Below are 23,859 nucleotides of genomic sequence, written 5' to 3'. Positions count from 1 at the left end.
ATTAAAAAAGCACCCCCAAATTACAACCTGTGATACCAACAGTTATTTAAATATCAAAATTCAGAATTTTATCTCTTTTTCCTTCACCCAATACCAAATATAGTACCATTTAGTACTTTTCGTACAAATAAAGGACGCCTTTAAAAATACACCTCCATATGACCAGGCTACACATAAACAGCATCCTTATATGAAATTTCAGATTTCACTGAACATCTCATAACCCCATATCAAATTAGGTACTATTTAGTACTTTTAGTACAATTAAAGTACATATCTTAACCCAGACACCAACCATGACATCTATTTCAAATTTCAGCTCTAATCAATATAAAATTTCCGCATTTCAGCTATATAATTTCCCCATTACCAAATTTAGTACCTCTTAATACTTTTCGTACAATTAACCCAGACACCAAACGTGACATCTATATCAAATTCCAGCTCTAATCCATCACCCAATGCCATATATCAATCGCAGGTATATACACAGACCTCAATATAAATTTTCAGGATTTCAGCTATGTAATTTCCCCATTACCAAATTTAGTAGCACTTAATACTTTTCGTACAATGTGTACCACACACATTTCCAAAACAACCCCCGTATTACAATTCCAGATACAAACAGAGACCTCAGTATCAAATTTCAGGATTCCAGCCCTTTCCCCTTCATCTAATACCAAATCTAGTACCATTTGGTATTTGTCGTACAATTGTAGTACACCTTCCCAAAACCACCTGCATATCTTCACCACAGACATCAAAAGGGACATCGATATACAATTTCAGGATGTCGGCTTTACTCTTTCACCCAATATCAAATTTGGTACCATTTAGTACTTTTCGTACAGATATGGGACGCATTCCAAACGACCCCCCAAATCTTAACCTCAGATACCTCAGATACATTTATTTGAATATCAAATTTCAGAATTTTATCTCAATCCCTTCACCCAGCATCAAATTTAGTAACATTAAGTATTTTTAAGATAGGTTAAGATATGGAGATGGTTTAGTTCTTTTCGTACCCATTTCCAACCATAATTGTATGAAAAGTCCTAAACCATCTCCATATTTGTACCACAGACACCAACAGAGATCTCAATATCAAAATTGGGGACTCCAGCCCAATTCATTCACCCAATACCAAATTTAGTACCATTTAGTACTTTTCGTACAAATATAGGACGAATTTCCAAACCAATGCCAAATCCCACAAGCCGATGCCATCCGTAATATCAAATTTGAGCATTGCAGCCCTTTCCCTTCACCCAATACCAAATATAGTAACATTTAGCACTTTTCGTACAAATAGTACATATTTCCCAAAACACATATATATGTCCAGGCTATACACGAATAGCGGCCCTAATACCAAATTTCAGATTTTAAGTACTATCTCTTCGCCCAATACCAAATTGTACCAAACATAGAACTATTTAGTACTTTTCGTACACGTGTAGTACACATTTCAAACCACCTTTTTGTCATAAACATACCACCAACAGGGACCCAAAGTTTCTTAGTAGTAGTAGTTTCTTAGTGAAGTAGATTGATAACATTTTACTCAAATATATATTATATCTGCAGGACTTTTGGTATTGAAAATGGACCATGTAGATCCACGTTTTGGTATGACCCCATATAACGGTAACTCCCGATATTCGGTATTTTGATTTTAGCGACACTATTCACAGAAATTGTTTTAAATTTGGTATTTGATGTTCGTTATGGATACTACAGACTATGACAGGAAATTGTCTGTGCAGGTCAACGTTTTCGTATAGCACCCATATGACGGCACCTCTTGATATTTGGTATTTGATGACTTTAGCGACATTATTCACCGGAATTGTTTCAAATTTAGTATTTTAAGTTCGTAAAGGATACTACAACCTAAGGCAGAAAATTGTCTGTGCAGGTCCACATTTTGATATAGCCCCACGTAATAGTACCTCCTTATATTGATGATTTAAGCTACATTATTAACCGATTGTTTTTTCAAGTTTCGCATCTGAATATTGTAATGGCTCATGACAAAAGTTGCATCGTTTAGACCCTAATATGACGGCTATTTTTAAGATATTCACAGAATTTTTAACGGATTAATTTTTTTTTTTTTGAAAATTGCGTTCCATATGGTGGAGGGGATTTTTGTACCATTTAGTACACATAACAAAAAATTTCCAAAAACTACCTACATCCCTCAGTCCTGCAATGCAATAGTAATCTTATTACTAATTTTTAAGATTCCACCTCCATTTGTTCTACCAAAATTTAAATAGTACCAAATTTAGTACCATTCTTAGAATGCTTAGTAATCTTATTTCAGAATTTCAAAATTCCAGCTCTATCGGTTTACCCAAATTGAAATTGTACCAAATCAAGAACCATTTAGCATTTTTTGTGCACATTAGTACAAATATCGAAAAATACCTCCATATCCTAATCCTAAACTCCGCAAGTAATATTAATTTAAAATTTTAGGAATTTAGCTCCATCAGTTCGTACAAATTCAAATTGTAGTCAATTTTGTACAGTCTAGTACTTTTCGTATACATGGGTACACATTTCCAAAACTCCCTCCATGCATCGAGTCTACTCCTCAACATTGATTCCCATTCCAAATTTCAAGTTTTTAGCTCTACCCGTTCACAAGATATGAAATGGTACCAAATGTAGTACTTTTCGTACACACATAATGTGAATTTTCAAAAACCCTTTGGTACATCTACCATACACTCCATCTGTGACCCTCATTCCATATTTTAGAATTCTAGCTCATACCTTTTGTCCAATAGAAAATATTTAATTTTTAGTACATTTTAGTACTTTTCGTACCCTTTTAGCACGAAATTCTAGAAAAAATCGAGCCTCATCACACGCCTATACACCAAGACTGACCCTCGTGCAAAATTTCTGTTGCCACAAAATTGAACCCCTTGCGACCTCTAAAGACAGAATTTAAACAATTTGGTTGGTAAATGTGACGGAATTCGTCAAAATACCGAATAATATTCAGACAAGAAAACAATCGACAAGGATAATTTAAAAACTGAATACGATTACAATTCATTCGTGATTAGAACAGGCATAAATTCCCAAAATCCTCGTAGAATTTTACGTTGATGAGAAATATACTCTTTGTGGGGCTCTTCTATAAGTCCCTTTATTTTAAAATTTCCCAGTGTCTTAGAAAAAAAAAAAAAACAGTAAAGTGGGTAACAAATACAACAAATCGGATAAAAAATATATATTGGAGCTATAGCTATATCTAAACCGATCTTCACCAAAACTGGCATACTACTTTCTAGACCCAATTCGTTCATATGTGCCAAATTCCAGCCCATTAGGGCAAATATTAGACGTTTGGTGCACAATAAAGGGTAAATCGGACGAAGATATATATGGGAGCTATATCCAAATCTGAACCGATCTCGATAAAATTTAACAAAGGTATTTCTGAACTGCATTTGATACATTTACCCAAATATTGTTGTTACAGAGTGCATATTATGGTTGCGGAGGACAAAAATAACAAATCGGATGAACAATATATATGAGAGCTATAGCCATATCTGAACCGATTTCGATCAAATTTGGCATACTTATTTTCAGGTCTAATTTGGTTGTATGTGCGAAATTCCATACTATTTGGGCTGATATTACACGTTTGGTGTAGGATAAAAGGCAAATCCGACGAAGATATATATGGGAGCTATATCTAAATTTTTACCTATTATCCCCAATTTCGATAGGGTTCGTCCTTGGCTCAAACAAATGTTGTTTGGAAAATTTCATCTCAATCGGATAATAAATGCGATCTGCATTTTGTTCACAAGAATACATGGAGAGACGGACGGACGGACATCCATAAATCGAATCACAGTGTGATTCAATGCAGATCATCAGAAGGAACTATGGGTCTATTTCGTTTCCTTTTGCCTGTTACAAACAAATGCACAAAGACATAATACCCTGACCATCTTGCTGTGTAGGGTATAATTAATCAGCTGTTAGCTCTACCTTACCTTTTTACTATACCATGAAAACAGGCATAAATTCCTAAATCCACATAGAATTTTACGCTGATGAAAATATACTCTTTGTGGGGCTCTTCCCCATAAGTCCCATTAGTATGACGCAGGATATGGGGGTGATGGAGAGTATTTAAAATTTCCCAGTGTCTTAGAAAAAATAACAACAATGTTCCTAACAATTAGTGTCACATTTTTAATCCCTTTCGTGTTTTATCCTTTGCATAGAACCGCGGTTAAGATTAAAGACAAAAAACGGTGATGAAATACAAAAGACTTAAGACACAAGCACCTATTGGGCGCCAAACATCACACGTGTAATATAATATTCAATACTTTGTGTTTCCTCAATCTAAACCGATATTCAATACTTTATTCAACACCATTGGAAGAAAAAGGGTGAAGATTCATTTCAATGCTTTAACATAAACAATTTTCCAGTCGATTGGCAAAATACAAGGCCTCTCACACTAAAAAACAATTCTTCAGAATTTTAAGCTCTTGTTGCCGCCACCGCTGCCACCAATGTAGCAGCAACTTGAAATGGGTTATTAATTTTAATCAAGCGTTAAATATCTTTTTTTTACGGCAAATGTTTCTTAATTTTATGATTAAGTGATTAATTTTGCTTTTTTTTTTGCAAAAGAAGGCCTTCACCACTGCCGGAGACTAATCACCGACAGTCTAATGAAAATGTAAACCAAAAGAAGAACACAAAAACTCCGTTTTGTTAAACAACAATGTCCAACAGATTTAGCCAAAAAAACCCAAAATTCTCACACTCCAAACTCAGAAAAATAAAAATAACAACAACAACAACAATAATGTGAAAACTTACTGTGCTCACAAAACGTTCCCGTATAGCCAGCATGACATTTACAAAAGGTACCCACATCAACCATTTCGCATGTGCCATGTCCCGAACAGGGCAAACTTTTTGATGAATCAATGATGGTGGCATTGGCGAAACATCCATCTGGAAATTGCACAAAAACACAAATAATGATTTTTAACAAAATGTTAATAATTTTTCTGTGCTTCTTCTTCCTCTCCTCATTATTTTCTTTAAATATTAATCAAATATGCTCAAATTTTTAAGGGGAAAGGGTAGTTGTGAGGATGGGGGACGAAATACTTACCATTACAATGTGGCTGATTACAGAGCGGTCGTATCTGTTCACAATGCTTGCCAGCTCTTCCCGGTGGGCAGTGACAATAGTAGCTACCCGGTGTGTTCAAGCAACGGCCCTCCAAACAGGGTGATGGTGTACAATGGTCATTGGCCTCCTGAAATGATGAAGAAAACTATGAAGTTGAAGAGCAATTAATTTCATTATTTGAAAAAATGATAAACATGTTTTATATGAGGGGGGAAAATAGGTGGAGGTGTAAACCATTGTAATAGAATGAATTTAAAAGAGCCTAAGATCCTTTCGAAGTTTTCAATGAAGTATATTATAATTTTTGGAAAATGTTGAAATATTTACGTATATACCAACATTATCTAATACTGAACATTTATTTCCTATTTTATGCGAATATATGATAATCAAAAAGTTCAATTTTTTGGTGAAAGTGCCACCAGGAGCTGGTCCTGGTTGAGAGTTCGAAAAGAATTGCTGATTTTTTTCGCATACATAAATTCTGACAATTGTAACGTTTTGTGGGGGAGTTGCCAGAGGGGGTGGGCCGATATCTACCACCTTCACACCAGACTTTGTGTTGGTAGAAATATTGAAATGTGTGAAACTTGAAGAGAATCGTATGCGTATTTTGCATTTTCTGAGATGTAAAATTGTTTAAAATTTGACCTGTTGTGTGGAAGGTACCAGAAGGTGTGGTCCATAACATCACATCTTTATACCCACTCTTGTGTTGGTAAAAATATTGAGATATGCAAAACTTGAAGAAAATCGGATCCATATATCACATTTTATAGAAGTTAAATAATTATTCAAAAATTTGACCCTTTGTGGGAGAGGTACCAGAAGGAGTAAACCGATGCATTCCATCTTTTTACCAGATTTGCCACATTTGAAAAGTATCATTTCGCCTTTTATGAGCTTGTCATGGTTATTTACAATTTTGACCCGTTGTGGACAAGGTACCAGAAGCAGTGGTCCGTTCTATCCGTTCTTGATACCAAGTCTTGTGTTGATAAAAGAATTGGGATGGGATGAATCAGCTCTAAAAGCTATCTGGTACCAAATATCATTGTTGTCGAACGCATATTATACGAAACATATATATGAGGTCTATAGCTACATCTGATTCGGTTTTTTACCAAATTTGATTTACTTGATTCTAGACTGAAATTCAGGTCATTTGGTCTGATATTGGACATTTGGTGTACAATTAACCCAAAATCGGTTGAATATATGTATGGGAGCTATATCCTGAAATCTGAACCGATCTTGATAAAATTTGGCGAAGGTATTTCTGGGCTGCGTCTGATATCAGATCCCAAACATTATTTTTGTGGGTAGCATATTACGAATGTGGTGGACTTAAAAACCAAATCGGATGGAACTTATATATGGGAGCTATAGCTATATCTGAACCGATTTTCACCAAATTTGCAGTAGTGGTTTCTAGGATGAATTCAGTCGGATGTACCAACATTCAGGTTATAGATAAAATTTGGCAGAGGTATTTCTGGGCCACGTCTGACTGTCGTCTTCCATATAGACTAGAAGGCAGTCGTCTTCCATAGACTAAAAGACGGTCCTCTTCCATAGGCTAGAAGACGGTCGTCTTTCATAGGCTAGAAGACGGTCGTCTTTCATAGGCTAGAAGACGGTCGTCTTTCATAGGCTAGAAGACGGTCGTCTTTCATAGGCTAGAAGACGGTCGTCTTTCATAGGCTAGAAGACGGTCGTCTTTCATAGACTAGGAGATGGTCCTCTTCCATAGACTAGAAGACGGTCATCTCCCATAGACTAGAAGACGGTCGTGTTCCATAGACTAAAAGACGGTCCTCTTCCATAGACTAGAAGACGGTTGTCTTCCATAGACTAGAAGACGGTTGTCTTCCATAAACTAGAAGATGGTCCTCTTCCATAGACTAGAAAATGGTCCTCTTCCATAGACTAAAAGACGATCGTCTTCCATAGACTAGAAGGCGGTCGTGTTCCATAGACTAGAAGACGGTTATCTTCCATAGGCTAGAAGACGGTCCTCTTCCATAGACTAAAATACGGTCCTCTTCCATAGTCTTGAAGACGGTCGTCTTCCATAGAATAAGAAACGGTCTTCAACAGAATAGAATTAAAGACCATGAATAGGTTTGCTAAAGAATTGAAGAAGAATTGAGAGTCTTTCTGTAGTAGAATACCCTGAAGATGTCTCCTGGAATAGTATTTTCTATTAAACTGGCCCTCATGAGATATTCTATGAAAGCGAGAACGCTCAAGGGGTTTCCATAGAAAAGAAGAGCCTCAAGGAGGTTTGCTATAGATGAGAAGGTCTTTTTTGGGTTCTCTATAGAAGGGAAGACCTTAAAAAGATCTCCTATAGACAGGAAAATTCTGAAGTCTTCTTGTATAAATTACAGATATTCTGCAGAATACCTCTCCAGGTTTTCTTTAGAGGTTTTCCATAGAAGCGAGAACGCTCAAGGGGTTTCTATAGAAAAGAAGAGCCTCAAGGAGGTTTTCTATAGATGAGGAGGCCATATTGGGGTTCTCTATAGAAGGGAAGACCCAAAAAAATACCCTATAGACAGGAAAACCCTGAAGTCTTCTTCTATGAATTACAGATATTCTGCAGAATACCTCTCCAGGTTTTCTTTAGATGTTTTCCATAAAAGAAGACACCGTAAAGAGCTCGTGTATGTAATTCAACGCCTTGAACAGGTCTTCTGTAGGAGACCATGAAGAGTTTTTCAAGAAATACAAAACGCTCAAGAGGTTTTCTGTGGAATAGGATACCCTGAGGAAGTCTTCAATGATATATAAGATTTATAAGAAGCCTTTTATAAAATAGAAGATCCTTTTAGGGTATTATATAGAATACGTGCAGAAAAGTGAGTAAATCATTTTAAATCTTCTATTTCTAAGATTCTCACAAGGAAACAATAGCAAATGCAACAAATTTGATTCCAATTCATTTCCTGCATAAACAGTGAATTGCCAAAAGGCATATTGGAAAAAGTAGGAAATATAACAAAGCCGTTTCGGCCAGAGGTTATTTTTGTTGAGCATCCTCTTGGACTGAGAACAGCTGATGATTCATATGGAAAAAACAAAAACGAATTTACAAATCATTGTTAGGAAACGCAGGCTGAGAAACAAATAAAAATCGAGGCTTACATTTATGTGACAGTGAAGCATTTGAAAAAGATAAAAAGAAAAAAAGAAACAAAGACTGTCAAAAATAATTAGTTAAAATTTAGATGACGGAACGCTCCAATTCTATTCATGAGGAAAAAAGAAGAAGCTACCCTGATGCCAAAAAAATAAAATAGTTATTTAATATACAGCCCCACGTAGCTTAATCATCATCATCGTCATCATTTGTAACCTAAACTGGGGATTTTAAATCAATCCCGCCTCACATAAAAAATGAAACAAACACGTGAGAAAATCGTTAAGATAAGCAAAGAATCAAAACGGCTGCTACAGCAATAATAAAACAGAAAACGGAAATTGAACCGAAAAAAGTGTTAGTCACTCTGGGTCACCAAAAAACCTGAACGAATACCTGAGCACTCCTCACCACCCTTAATCCAGGTTTTATAAATACATTTATGGACTTTGATTTTGTCTTCAGGCATTTGGAACATAAATTCGAGAGTCATTCCATATCTTGGACATTGCCATTGGGGAGCGATGTCTGTAGTGTGTATATGTGTGTGAGTGTGCGCTCGTGTGTCGCCTTTCTTCCCCTCTTTTTTTCATATTCTCATCACAATTGATTGCCCGTAATGCGATTAGTGTTAAAAGGTATTAAAGCATCAAATTCGTGTGACAGATACTGCTGTATGATACATACAACAATAACAACAACAAAAACAGCAATAACAACAACAACCGCGTTGTCATGTTTGTGTTGTGTGTTGTTGATCGTATTCACTGTGGCCCGATCATTGCCCGTCGTCCAACACATTGTGTCGAATTGCAGCTCTAGCTCCTGTCTTGTTTGTTGGTCGGTTGGTCTGTCTTTCTTTTTGCTTGGCTTTGTTGGTCAGGGGGCTTATTGTTGTTGTTGTTTGTCTCCAGATTGTTGGCTATTTTGTCCATTGATCGTTCCTTAATACGCATGCAAAAGAATAACGCAGTTATGAGACAATTTCCATGGATGGTTTGAACAGTGGTTAGGCACAAGATTTGGAATTTTGGTGTCAGCTAATCAAGGTTGCCAAATAAAATATATATAATTGATGATGCTATATATTTGGTAATAAGTTAGGAAGATTTAGAAGCTAGCATGTGGAATGACGTTATATGAACTGAAATTGAATTAATGCTCGCTATATCCCATATCCGTATATAACAGTTCCGACTGATTTATTAATGATTTGAGTCGGTGATCTGATAAAGTGTTAGAGATAACAAGTAAAAAAGCTGTAAGTTCGGCCGGGACGAACTTTGAATACCCTCCATTTGGTACAAATATGGCAATTTCCAAAAAAATAAAATCCGTTAAAAATTCTTTTAAAATCTTAAAACTGCCGAATGCCGCCGTATATTAGGGTCTATACGTGGACGTGCAACTTTTGTCACCAGCCATTACAATATTCAAATGCAAAACTTGAAAAAAAATAAGTTTATAATGTAGCTAAAATCTTCAAAATACCGGAGGTACCATGGGGGTTGTAAAACGTGGACCTGCACAGACAATTTTCTGCCATAGGCTTCAAATACTAAATTTGAAATAATTCCGGTAAATAATGTCTTTAAAATCATCAAAATGCCGAATATCGGGTGGTACTGTTATATGGGGGGTATACGAAGACATGGACCTACATGGCCTATTTTCTGTCTTAAGCCGTAGTATCTATTACGAACTTTAAATACCAATTTTGAAACAATTCCTGTATATAATGTCGCTAAAATCATCAAAATACCGAATATCGGGTGATACCGTTATATGGGGCAATACGAAGACGTGGATCTACAAGGCCCATTTTCAATACCAAAAGTCCTGGGGACGTAATACACATTTGAGTAAAATTTTATCAACTTACTTCATTTCGTTCGGAGCCTAGAGTGATTTCCACAGACGGATAGATGGACAGACGGACGGACATTGCTTAATCGACATAGAATTGTATACTGATCAAGAATATATATATACTTTGTGGGGTCTAATATGTATATTTCGAGGTGTTACAAACGGAATGACAAACTTAATATGCCCCTCCATACTATGGTGGAGGGTATAACAATTTTGGAGTTGTAAGTCCCAAAATGTAATATATGACTGTAAAATTGAAATTGAATTTTATTCCAATAAATTTAAACACTAGGTCTGTCCTCTTTTGTTGCGTCTACGTTCTGGTCCGTTGTAAACCCTAAAATACATTTTTACCCCATGTATATTAAGTTAAGCCAGAATGCCAAAATCCCATTGAGATGGAATTTTCCAAACAACATTTGTTTGGCCCAAGGATGAACCCTATTGAAATTGGTGAGAATCGGTTCGAATTTAGATATAGCTCCCATATATTTATCTTCGCCTGATTTCGGGTTAATTGTGAACCAGATGGCCAATATCTGTTCAAATAACCTACATTTTAGACCAACCGGTTTTAGTCTAGAAGCAAGTACATCAAATTTGGTGAAAATCGGTTCGCATATAGCCATAGCTCCCATATATACGTTTCATCCGATTTGGGGTTTTAAGTACCTCACATTCGTAGTATACATTCCAAAAGAATGATATTTGGTATTACATATAAGATAAAGTCCAAAAATACCTCTGCCAACATTTATCAAGATCGGTTCAGATTTGGATATAGCTCCATATATAGCTTTATACGATTTCAGGCTTATTGTGCACTAAATTTCTAATATCAGCCCAAATGTGGTAAATTGTGGCATTTTCAATTTCCGCCCAGAAGCAAATACATCAAATTTGGTAAAATGCACTCTATAACAATGATATTTGGTACCAGATAATTAATGGTACCAAATTCCAATTTTCGAGATCGGATCAGATTTGGATATAGCTCCCATATATATAGGGTGAAATTAAAAAACTACAACAAAGTCAAGCGGCACATTTTTTACATTTTTTTTAAATTTTATTGAATGAAAGCAATGTCGGAAATAGCATCAAATTTTAGGATAAGTTTAGATTTGTTAGAATTGGTCACCTTTGGCACGAATTATGGCCTTCAAAAGGCCAATGAAACCGTTACACGCTGCCCGAATATTGCTCTGCGGTATTTCGGGCCATTCCCGGCGAAGCGCTTGCTTGAGGTTATCGACACTATGGTATTTTTTAGTGCCAACCTTGCTTTCCAGAATACTCCAGATACAATAGTCCAACGGATTGGTACGGATTCGGTGGCCATTGTGGCCTGGAAATGAAGCGAGGAACCTCATTTTGTAACCATTTTTGGCTGGAGCGTTCTGAGTGCGATGGTGCTGAATGTTTTGCGTGCCCAAGGCTTTAATACACCCTCCAGAATATTTTCGCAATAATATTTGTCATTTATTCTGATGCCACGGTCGATTAATACGAGCGGAGAGCGACCATCGGCTGTTATGGCGGCCCACACCATCATCATGTGAGGCGCATGAGTTCTGGTGGCCAACCGAAGGTGCACATTTTCAGCTGACCTCAAATTTGGCAGTTCACCACCTTCAGCCAAGCGAAGCAACTCTTAAGCTCTTATGAGTCTATTTTCTTTTTGTTGCGGTGTAAGTTCTTGCACTTTTTCGGAATTTCAATGGCTTTACCCTGAGCTCATTTTTCAATATTTGCGCATGGAATATTGCGATATGTTCAGCTCACGAGCGATTTTTCGGCCACGGCGACGCGGGCTTCGATCAAGTCGCTTTTTATACCCTACACCACAAGGTGTTCAGGGTATTATGTCTTTGTGCATTTGTTTGTAACAGGCAAAAGGAAACGAGATAGATCCATAGTTCCTTTTGATGATCTGCATAGAATCACATTCTGTATTTTTCTGAACAAAGTACAGTTCGCATTTATTATCCAATCCAGATGAAACTTTGCACAAATCATTGGTTTGGCCCAAGGACGAACCCTATTGAAATTGGAGATAATCGGTAAAAATCTAGATATAGCTCCCATATATATCTTCGTCCGATTTGCCTTTTATTGTGCACCAAACGTGTAATATCAGACAGAATAGTATGGAATTTTGTACATACAACCAAATTAGGCCTGAAAATAAGTATGCCAAATTTGATTTAAATCGGTTCAGATATAGTTATAGCTCCAATATATATTGTTCATCTGATTTGTTATTTTAGTCCTCCGCAGCCGTAATATGCACTCTGTAACAAGAATATTTGGGGAAATATATCAAATACAGCTCAGAAATACCTTTGCTAAATTTTATCGAGATCGGTTCGGATTTGGATATATCTCCCACATATAACTTCGTCCGATTTACCTTTTATTGTACACCAAACTTCTAATATTTGCCCAAATGGGATGAAATTTGGCACTTATGACCGAATTGAGTCTAGAAGCTAGTATGTCAAATTTGGTGATGATCGGTTCAGATATAGCTATAGCTCCCATATATATCAAATGGGCAATACAAGTCCGAATTTAAAAGATGCAAATGCTTCGGCATATTTAGTCTTTTGAAATGTGGAGCTCCACTAAATTAGCAAAGTGGTTTAGGGTATCATAAAGTCGGCCCGCCCAATTTTAATACTTTCTTTACTGGTTTTATTTTATTTATTTTTTTTTTTTTTTGAAAAAATACTGCACAGTTTTTTTTCGCACAAAACTACAGTCCTTCAGCTAACTATCATCACCCAAGTCGCTGTGTATTCCACGGTCTACTTAAACTGTTTTTTTTTGGCTCTTTGCCCGGTGTAGTTTCCTTTCCATCAACTTTGTGCCCAAATGCTTCTTATGTATGACCAAAATGTATTGAAACCAATAAAGCCCAAAAAATATGTGGCCGGCCATTCGTTGAAAGACTTAACGATCGATAATTTGTATGAAACAATGGCATTTGCTTTAAATTAAAACTTAATTTTGGAAGATTTGAGAAATTTAAGTTTTGTTATAAATATGCCACCACAATTGCCGGGCAGTCAACACAGGCAGGAACAACAAAGAATTTGTGGGCATAAATTATCAGATACTGTCGAATGCCCAAACGAAGAAAAAAAATATTTGAGCTCATTTTAATTATTCCCAAAGTAGTTTTTTTTTCTCGTATTTCCATTGTCGCTATGGAAATTTATTAGAGTTTCATGAGGTGTTACTCTGCCTCCGATGGAATTGTATTCGTCCATTGCTACAATTTTATTATTCCATCAATGTTATGAATGTGTCACTCCCGATGTGGGCAGAATATTAAATATCTTCTTCACCACTCATTTGTCACAATCAACCTTATTTTCGTTTTGTTAATTGCTTTATTTTTTTGTGATTTTTTTTTCGGCTGGCTTTTTTTTTTGTTTTCCATTTTTTTTCGGTGGAAGAAGGTGTCGATAGAAACATTATTTAAATGCTTATTTATAGTTTGAATTGTATCGACAAAAAAGGCAATTTAAATTGTAACAATGTCATGCCCGCAAAATCGTGTTCCGTCGTTTACTTACATATGTATGTGCCGTATGTGTATGTTGCTATGTGGAACATATAAATTAGCTGGTAAAGATGGGGAGTTTTTAAATGTCTGTTTGTTAAGAAACTTTAAAAGGGAAATATGTAAATGAAACAAAAGACTTAAGACACAAACTTTATGTTTTTATTATTGGCCGTGACAGTGATACGAAGTTTCTGTGTGTGTGTGTGCGTTTGTGAATCGTAAGAAGCTTACTCAGGAACCATAAGACATTCTCTCATTAGGGTATCACGACCAGCCTGCTACATAAATAACCGATATTGACCATAAACTTGGAAAATAATGGGAGTAAGGCGTTTATGGGGAAGACATATTTCTCCAAGGGCTATGTGGTTGAAGGTAACTTGGTAAAAGTCTTCTGGCTTGGTCTACTAAATAGAAGCCCTACCAAAGGTCTTCTGAACATAGAAGACCTATTGAAGAAACAGAATACATGTTGGAGGTATTCTTTACACAGAAGACTTGTAAAAGCACTTAAAACCATAGAAGACCTGCCAAACGCCTACTATCCACGGAAGATCTGGTCTTCTGGTCATAGAAGAAGTCCTGCCAAAGCCCATCTAGCTATGGAATATGTTTAAGGAGTCATCTGATCACAGAATACCCTTCAGATGTCTTCTAGCCATAGATGACATACCAAAGTCTTCCAGGTGCACAAGGCCTATTAGAGGTTTTCCAATTCTAAACAAAGTTTTCTATTTTTGAAAGACCTGTAAAAGGTCCTCCAGCAACAGAGAGCCTGTCAGATGTTTTTCAGCCTTAGAAGACCTGTTAAACGTCTTCTATGACCAGAACGTCTTCTATGGAGAAGAAGAGCTCCTGGTCTTCTATGGAGGAGAAGACCATCTAGGCCTCTTTAGAAAAAATACCATCTGGGCCTTTTTAGGAAAAAAGGGGGCTCTGGGGCTCTTTAGGAAAAAAATCATCTGGCCTTTTATGGGGAAAAAGACTTTCTTCTGCTCTTCTATGCAGAAGAGAAGACCTTCTGGTCTATGGCGGAGGAGACCTCCCGGTCTTCTATGGCGGAGGAGACCTCCCGGTCTTCTATGGCGGAGGAGACCTCCCGGTCTTCTATGGCGGAGGAGACCTCTCGGTCTTCTATGGCGGAGGAGACCTCCCTGTCTTCTATGGCGGAGGAGACCTTCTGCTATTCTAGAGAGATAACCTTCTGCTCTTCTAGAGAGAATACCTTCTGCTCTTCTAGAGAGAAGACCTTCTGCTCTTCTAGAGAGAAGACCTTCTGCTCTTCTAGAGAGAAGACCTTCTGCTCTTCTAGAGAGAAGACCTTCTGCTCTTCTAGAGAGAAGATATTCTGCTCTTCTAGAGAAAAGATCTTCTGGCCCTCTGTAGAGAAAAAACCTTCTATTCCTGGTCTAATGTGGAGGAGACCTTCTAGAGAGATAACCTTCTGCTCTTCTAGAGAGACGACCTTCTGCTTTTCTAGAGAGAAGACCTTCTGCTCTTCTAGAGAGAAGACCTTCTGCTCTTCTAGATAGCTCTTCTAGAGAGTCTTTCCGGTCTTCTATCGAGAAGAACTTCTGGTCTTCTATCGGGAGGACCTTATTTTCCTCTATCGAGAAGACCTTCTGGCCCTCTATCGGGGGGACCTTTTTCTTCTATCAAGAAGACCTTCTGGTCTTCTAACTCGTCATAAGAGATTATTAAAGGCCTCTCTAGTATTATAAGGCTAATTAGAACTCCTCTTGTACTATAAGGTCTGATAAACCCTTCATGAATGATCTGTTAAAGCCCATTAAGGAGAAGACCTTCTGGTCTTCAATGGAGAAGCCTTTTCGGTCTTCTATGGAGAAGTCTTTCCGGTCTTCTATCGAGAAGAACTCCCGGTCATCTATGGAGGAGTCTTTCCGGTCTTCTATCGGGAGGACCTTATTTTCCTCTATCGAGAAGACCTTCTGGTCCTCTATCGGGAGGACCTTCTTTTCCTCTATCGAGAAGACCTTCTGGTCTTCTATCTAGTCATAAGATATTATTAAAAGCCCTTCTAGTATTATAAGGCCTATTAGAACTCCTCTGGTACTATAGGGTCTGATAAACCCCTCATGGATGATCTGTCCATAAAGCTTACTAAGATCTATTTAAAATTTTCCATCTACTTTTTATGTAATTTTCATATTCTCTTGCCTCTAGCTCCATATTTCCCCCCTTTCCACATAACTGCATTTCATTGCACATTGTTACACCCCGAACCATAAATAATTGAAAATTCAATAATATCCGAAAATTGTGCAACGCCATTTCAATAATTCGTTATACTTTCCATTATCAAAATGACAATTTTTGGGAGGTTGAACAATGGAAATATGTCAAGTTATGGAGCTGAAGGAGGCGAGCATAAGACAAGCGAAGCTAAGTTCGCTTAAGACAATTGCCGACGTGGTAATGCCTGTTAACACCATGTATGTGTCTTAAGTCTTTTGTTCTCACAATCAACAGACGAGGCAATAAAAGTCAACCATAAATAAATTGTATTCAATAGCGCTACAACAACAACGACAACTTTGACAATAAATGATACTTTGTTAAGCAGTTTATGTTTTGGCCATCATTAAAATCTCATTAATTTAACAAGGCGCAAAACAATGTAATCACCAAAATAATTTAATATACATTAAAAACAAATTGTTGGCAAACATAAATAAAATCAAAAAAAAAAAAAAAAAAATTGTTTCAAAAAGTCTTAAAAATTAAAAAAAAGATAAATAAAATCTCCACAAACACACTTACCTCACATAATGTACCGGAATATCCCAGCGGACAAATGCAATTGAATTTACCAATCATGTCCACACATTCGCCACCATTACGACACGGCGAATTAGCGCATTCATCAATATCGATTTCACAATCTCGACCTGTTCAGCAACGGCCAGCAGCCAATATCAGCAACGACATCAACAAGTCGGCGACAACGATTTCCAGCCGATAACGAGAAACGAAAATGTAACCAAGAAAGCAAAAAGAAAAAAAAAGACCAAAAATTTCAAATCCAAATAAAATTCATATCAAATTATTAACGGCATAACACAAAAGCGAGAAAAAAAATATTGAAAGCATAAATAATTTCAACTATCGAAGGAAAAAATGGAACAACTGTCAATTACAAGCAAAATTTAAAACGAGGTTGGTGAATAAAATTAAGTGTTTTGTAGTTATTGTCCGAAATATTTATGAGGGACTAGAACGAAAATGTATTTTAGTAGACAAGTTAAGTAAAATTGAAAAACATTGTTGCATTCGTAGCTAGGGAATCATTAGAGAACTACAAAGAAGTCGGAGTTACTGTTTTTATGTGACATGGGCCTAAATTCGACAATAGGTATTCATTTTGGCCCAGATTCCGGAATATTGTCCAAAACTGGGTCTCAGTGACCTTTAGGAAATCTCGGAAGTATTTTTAAGTTCGGAGCAGAATTGCATAGTCAGTAAAGGACATTTTGAGTGAAGTGAATAAATTTTGTAACTGCCTTTGCTGCACCTTGACATATTCATAAAGACCGTCTTATATGACCCCTTTTCAAAATCAATTACTCTTGACAATTGTACCAAATTAGACCAAGATAGAGTCGTTGTCATTATATTTAGAGTTCTGAATTTTGGTGCAATTTTTGGAATCGTGTCTAGGATAAATGCTTTTAAAAAAGGGGTCATATATTTTACAGCCACTAAGTAACTGTACTTCCCGATTTTAGGTATTTCGAATTAAATCAGCTGTAATTTTCATTTTCGGTTGTCATTAGTCCCCAAGTGTCCCAGTGAAAAAAATTCCAGTTTTTGCTGTAGGCCCTTCCGAGCTTTTAACTTTTCAATCACTTAATGGCATCCTTTTAACATACACAGGTCTAGGCAAGCAATATACAATCGCTGTATTTCAAAAACATAAAGACGTATAGTCAGATGAAGTTTCCTTAATGAACCCTAAAAATATTTTCTTAAAATATCGACGATTTTGTTAGAAGGTCCTTAAAATAAATTTCTTAAAATATCCCTATATTTTTCGAGGAACTCACTGAGAACCAATTTTTCAGATATTCAACCTTTTTTGACCAGGAGTTTTCTAAAAAAATATTAATGTCCAGCTTTTCTTTGAAAATCTTAAAAAAAGTCGTACAATATTTTGTTTTTTTTTGTCTGAAAGTGTTTTTTATTGTTAGGAAGTTCTTAAAATAATTGTTTTGAATTATCCATATATTTGATGAAGAACTCCCTGAGAACAAATTTTTCAGATATCCAAGCTTTTTTGGCCAGAAGCTTTTTAAAAGAATTATAATACCCATGTTATTTTTGGGAAGTTCTAAAGAAAATTTATATATGTGCGTTTTATGTCCGAATGTGTCTACGATTCTTTAGTGTCCTTTATAAAGACCAAGATTTTTTAGTGTCCTTTATAAATTCCACGATTCTAGAAAGTCCTTTATAAAGTCCACGATTCTAGAAAGTCCTCTATAAAGTCCACGATTCTTTAGTGTCCTTTATAAAGTCCATGATTCTTTAGTGTCCTTTATAAAATCCACGATTCTTGGAGATCCTGATTTTTTATAAAATCATTGAAAAACTTCTGTATAACATGGAAGTCCTCGAAAATATAAATCTATATAAAATCCAGGATTCTTGGAAATCCTTTTTTAATGGAATCCACTGTTCCTGATTTCATGATTATTGGAGTTCCTTAAAAAATATTTATTTGTAATAAAATCCAAGCCTCAAGGCCCTTGAAAACATTTTTTATATAATCCATGATTCTTGGAGGTTTTTGATTTTTTTTTTAATAAAATCTTTATAAAATCTATGATTCTTGAAGGTCCTTGACTTTTTCTTTTTGTACAAAATCCTTATAATAAATTTCTACAAAATCCACGACTCTTGGAAGTCCTTAAATAGGTTTTTTTATAAAATCTACGATTCTTGAAGGTACTTCATTAAATTCGCGATTCTTGGAAGTACTTGAAAATATTTTTTTTTTAATCCACGATTTAAGGAAGTCTTTGAAAATTTTTTTTTATAAAATCCACGATTTTAGGAAGTCCTTGAATATGTTTTTTTATAAAATCTACGATTCTTGAAGGTCCTTCATTAAATTCAAGATTCATGGAACTCATTGAATTTTTTTTTATAAAATTCACGATTCTTGAAGGGTCTTTAAAAAATCGATTTTTGGAAGCCCTTGAATATAAATGTTTTAAAATCCACTATTCTTGAAGGTCCTTCATAGAATTCGCGATTCTTGGAAATCCTTGAAAATATTTTTTTTATATTATCCACGATTTGTGAAAGTCCTGAACACATTCTTTATAAAATTTACGATTCTTAGAAGTCCTAGAAAATATTTTTCATAAAATTCAGGGTTCTTGGAAGTCTTTAAGAATAATCTTTTTAAAATCCACGATTCTCGGAAGACTTTTAAATTATTCTTTTAATAAAATCCAAAATCCTTTAATTAAAATATTTTTTATAAAATCCAAGATTTTTGAAATTCCTTGAAAATGTTTTGGAGTGCAAGAGAGATGTGCCAAACAGTTTTTTTGGAAATTCGAACTTTAAGGTTACGAAAAGTTCTAAAATACTACTAAAGTTCTCAAAAATGGTGTCGTATAAATGGATAGAGCTAAAAACTTGTTATGGATGGACTGTAAGTTTGATATATGAAATGAAGGTGCCAAATGGTACTAAATTTGGAGCAGTTGAAGTAGAAATTTTGAAAAGTTGTATTGGGGTCCATGTTGGTGGTAGTTGGTTTCTGATAAAGAGGTTTTTTTGAAATATGTATTATAAGTGCACGAAAAGTTCTAAATAGTTCTATATTCGGTGTTGGGTGAACGATAGTGCTTGTAGATTGAAATTTGGTATTAGGGTTTCTGTTCATGTGTAACCTGGATACATGGATGTACTATTGTACTATAATTGTACGAAAAGTACTAAGTTGTACTAAATTTATTATTGGGTAAAGGGATAATGCAGGAATCCGCAAATTTGATATTGAGGTCTTTGTTGGTATCTGGAATTCAAATATGGAGGTGGTGCTTGAAATTTGAAGTTTGGTCTTTGAATCAATTTTCATGTGTAGCCTAAGTATATGGAGGTGGTTTTGAAAATGTGTACTATACAGGGTGAGATGAAAAAACTGCAACCAACTTCAGACTGCTGTCATTTCTAAGCCACTCGTCAGACAGTTGTTAAAATTATTCCAGTGACAGCTAATTATATTGTTTACAAGCGTACAAAAGCATTTTCGTGAGTATTTTCCAGAAAGAATTCAAGCGCTAAAGTGTGATTTCTTTATGTTTGGCTGGAAACCAGCAAGTGGCTGTCGTTAGAGCACTCCAGCATTTAAATGTGAATAAATCTTCGCTCGTTACCGTGATACTGGTTGCGTAGCCCGACTTGATCGGAACCCTCGTCGCAGTGGCCGAAAAATGGCTCGTGAGCTGAACATATCGCAATATTTCATTCGGCAAAGATTAAAAAATGAGTTACCCCGAGCTCATTTGAAATTCCAAAAAGTGCAAGAACTTACACCGCAACAGAAAAAATTTACTCAAAAGAGCTAAAGAGTTGCTTCGCTTGGCCGAAAGTGGTGAACTGTCGAATTTGGTTTTCTCCGTTGTTCAGCAGTTTATAAACAAACAAAATGATCGAGTTTACTTGCCAAAGAGGTCAGCTGAAAATGTGCACCTTCGGTTGGCCACCAGAACTCAATCGCCGGTCATGGTAATGGTGTGGGCCGTCATAACAGCCGATGGTCGCTCTCCGCTTGTATTAATCGACCGTGGCATCAGAATTAATGCCGAATATTATCGCGAAAATATTCTGGAGGGTGTATCAAAGCCTTTGGCACGCAAACATTTTGGCCGCAGACCTTGGACATTCCAAAAGGACTCAGCACGCGCCACCCAAGAATGATTACAAAATGAGGTCCCTTGCATCATTTCCAGCACACAATGGCTACCAAAATCTCCGGATACCAATCCGTTGGACTATTGTGTCTGGATTATTTTGGAAAGCAAGGTTGGTACTAAAAAATACCAAAGTGTCGATTACCTTAAGCAAGCGGTTCGCCGGGAATGGGCCAAAATACCGCAGAGCAACATTCAGGCAGAGTGTGACGGTTTCATTGGCCGTCGTGCCAAAGGTGACCAATTCGAACAAATCTAAACTTATTCTAAAATTTGATGCCATTTCCGACATTTTTGCTTTCATTGAATTAAATTAAAAAAAAAAAAATGTAAAAATTATGGCTTTTGACTTTGTTGCATTTTTTTATCTCACCCTGTATTTGTACGAAAAGTACTGAATGGTATTTGGTATTGTGTGGGGGGATAGGGCTGGAATCCTCAATTTTTGTTAGGAAAATTTTAACGTTTATCGCAGATTATTTTAAGAATATTGTGAAGTATATTCGAACATTACTTTTAGGTTTCTTTCCAAAAATTGTGGATATTTTCAAGGACTTCTTAGTAAAAATCGAGAATTTCGTAAATCTCTTAATGACCGAAATTCATATGGTTTTGTGAGAACATTTTCGGATTTCTCCTCACCTTCTTAAAACGCGATTCTGATGTTTACAAAATCGTTGGTAAAAAATTATACATTTTCTATTTAAACTATTTCTATATTCCCACTCCTTGACATACCATACTCATTAACAAATATTTAAATTCACCTAAAAATAATTCAAGTTTTTTCCCCCAAAAAACAAGTATTACTTAATCAGCCAAAAATTTAAAACAACTTCGAATATTTTCTCAAATTTTAAGATTTTTTTCTCGTTCAGTTCACATCCAATTCGAGTAACATATGAATTTGGAATCCGGCTAAAATGTAACACAACTACGCCAACACAAACAAGTCGTTATCTCCGCCAAAAGGCAAATGCAATACCGTGTGGCATTTTCAAAATCCTCTTAAAAGCAGAAAGCCAACCAAAAAACCAAGTCAACAAACAAAATCGTCACACCGATAACCAACTGAACTGGCAAAATGATCTACACTTGTTTCGAGAGCAAAAAAAAGTTTATTTGATTAAGCCTCCTTTGTGGCTAGCCGGATGGCTAGCTTGCATTTGTTTTTTCGGCGTTGCATCGATACATACCTGTAAATCCAGTTGCACACAAACAGCGATAATCATTAACCAAATCTCGGCAAGTGGCACCGTTTTTGCATTGGCCCACGCAATCATCGAAATCGGTGGCACACGTTGGACCACCCCAACCCTCAAGGCAGACGCATGAAAACGAGCCGGGCAGATTAAGGCATTGGCGGGCATTTACACAGGGTCCCATCATGTTGGCCAATGTAAAATTGCCAAGGATCGAGGAGGAGGATGAAGTGGACGATGAAGTACTTGAACTGGACGAGGAGGCCACTGCGGCCTTTTTCTGCTGCGATGGTGGAGGATAACTCATTTCGCATTCGTTTACATCCATTTGACATACATCGCCTGTCCATTCGGTGGGACAAACACAACGGAAACCGCCGATTAGATCAATACAAGTGCCACCATGCTCGCAAGGTCCACCGGCACATTCGTCGATATCTGGAAAACAAGATCAGAAACGAATGTTAAACTCTGTCGATGGTTGTTTTTGGTAAAAAAAATGGAAAAATGTGGTTGGGTGCCATGGAAATAACCATCCAAACGACGTACACCCGATTAAAAAAAATTCAAAAAATAAAGGCAGAAGCAGTAAAGAAAGCCTAAAAGGCGGGCGGGGCCGACTTTATGCTACCCTACACCACTTTGCTAATTTAGTAGAGCTCCACATAACAATTAAGAGTTTTTATGAGAGAATTCAATCACATTATATTATTTAAAGTTCAAAGGACTAAATTTGCCGAAGCATTTGTTTCTTTTAAATTCGGACTTGTATTGCCCATTTGATATATATGGGAGCTATATCCAAATCTGAACCGATCTTGAGAAAATTTGGCAAATATATTTCTGAGCTGTATTTCATATATCTCCCTGAATATCATTGTTACGGGGGTGCATATTACGGCTGTGGGTAACAAATATAACAAATCGGATGAAAAATATATATGGGAGCTATAGCTATATCTGAACCGATTTCGATCAAATTTGACATACTAGCTTCTAGACTCAATGCGGTCGTAAGTGCCAAATTTTATCCCATTTGGACAAATATTAGACGTTTGGTGCAGAATAAAAAGTAAATCGGACGAAGTTATATATGGGAGATATATCCAAATCTAAACCGATCTCGACAAAATTTAGCAAAGGCATTTCTCAGCTGTATTTCAAATATTTCCCTGAATATCGTTGTTACAGAGCGCATATTACGGCTGCGAAGGACTAAAATAACAAATCGGATGAACGATATATATGGGAGCTATAGCTATATCTGAACCGATCTTCACTAAATTCGACATACTAGCTTTTAGACTCAATTCGGTCGTAAGCGCCAAATTTCATCCCACTTGGGCAAATATTAGACATTTGGTGCAGAATAAAAGTTAAATCGGACGAAGTTATATATGTGGGAGATATATCCAAATCCGAACCGATCTCGACAAAATTTGGCAAAGTTATTTCTGAGCTGTATTTGATATATTTCCCTGAGTATCGTTGTTACGGAGTGCATATTACGGCTGTGAGTAACAAATATAACAAATCGGATGAACAACATATATGGGAGCTATACGTATATCTGAACCGATCTTCACTAAATTCGACATACTAGCTTCTAGACTCAATTCGGTCGTAAGCGCCAAATTTCATCCCATTTGGGCAAATATTAGACGTTTGGTGCACAATAAAAGGTAAGTCGGACGAAGTTATATATGACAGATTTATTCAAATCCGAACCGATCTCGATAAAATTTAGCAAAAGCATTTCTGAACTGTATTTGATACATTTCCCCAAATATTGTTGTTACAGAGTGCATATTACGGCTGCGGAGGACTAAAATAACAAATCGGATGAACAATATATATGGGAGCTATAGCTATATCTGAACCGATTTCGATCAAATTTGGCATACTTATTTTCAGGCCTA

General features: G+C 36.3%; 1 protein-coding gene across 1 annotated transcript in view; it reads right to left on the bottom strand.

The window, feature by feature from the left end:
• Nucleotides 1-23,859, bottom strand: part of LOC101890303 (protein serrate) — a 95,629-nt gene that overhangs the window by 27,567 nt on the left and 44,203 nt on the right. Inside the window, exons 9-12 of the mRNA XM_011292343.3 lie at nucleotides 21,935-22,378; nucleotides 16,573-16,700; nucleotides 5,180-5,327; nucleotides 4,879-5,016 (exon numbers count right to left, since the gene is read on the bottom strand). Coding sequence (XP_011290645.3) covers nucleotides 4,879-5,016; nucleotides 5,180-5,327; nucleotides 16,573-16,700; nucleotides 21,935-22,378 — 858 coding nt within the window. The remainder of the gene's footprint in view (nucleotides 1-4,878; nucleotides 5,017-5,179; nucleotides 5,328-16,572; nucleotides 16,701-21,934; nucleotides 22,379-23,859) is intronic.

The sequence above is a fragment of the Musca domestica genome, unplaced genomic scaffold, assembly GCF_030504385.1.
Source record: "Musca domestica strain aabys unplaced genomic scaffold, Musca_domestica.polishedcontigs.V.1.1 33, whole genome shotgun sequence".
In the NCBI taxonomy this organism is placed as follows: domain Eukaryota; kingdom Metazoa; phylum Arthropoda; class Insecta; order Diptera; family Muscidae; genus Musca; species Musca domestica.
Note: the sequence above shows the minus strand (reverse complement) of the source record. Positions and strands in the feature narration are given on the sequence as shown.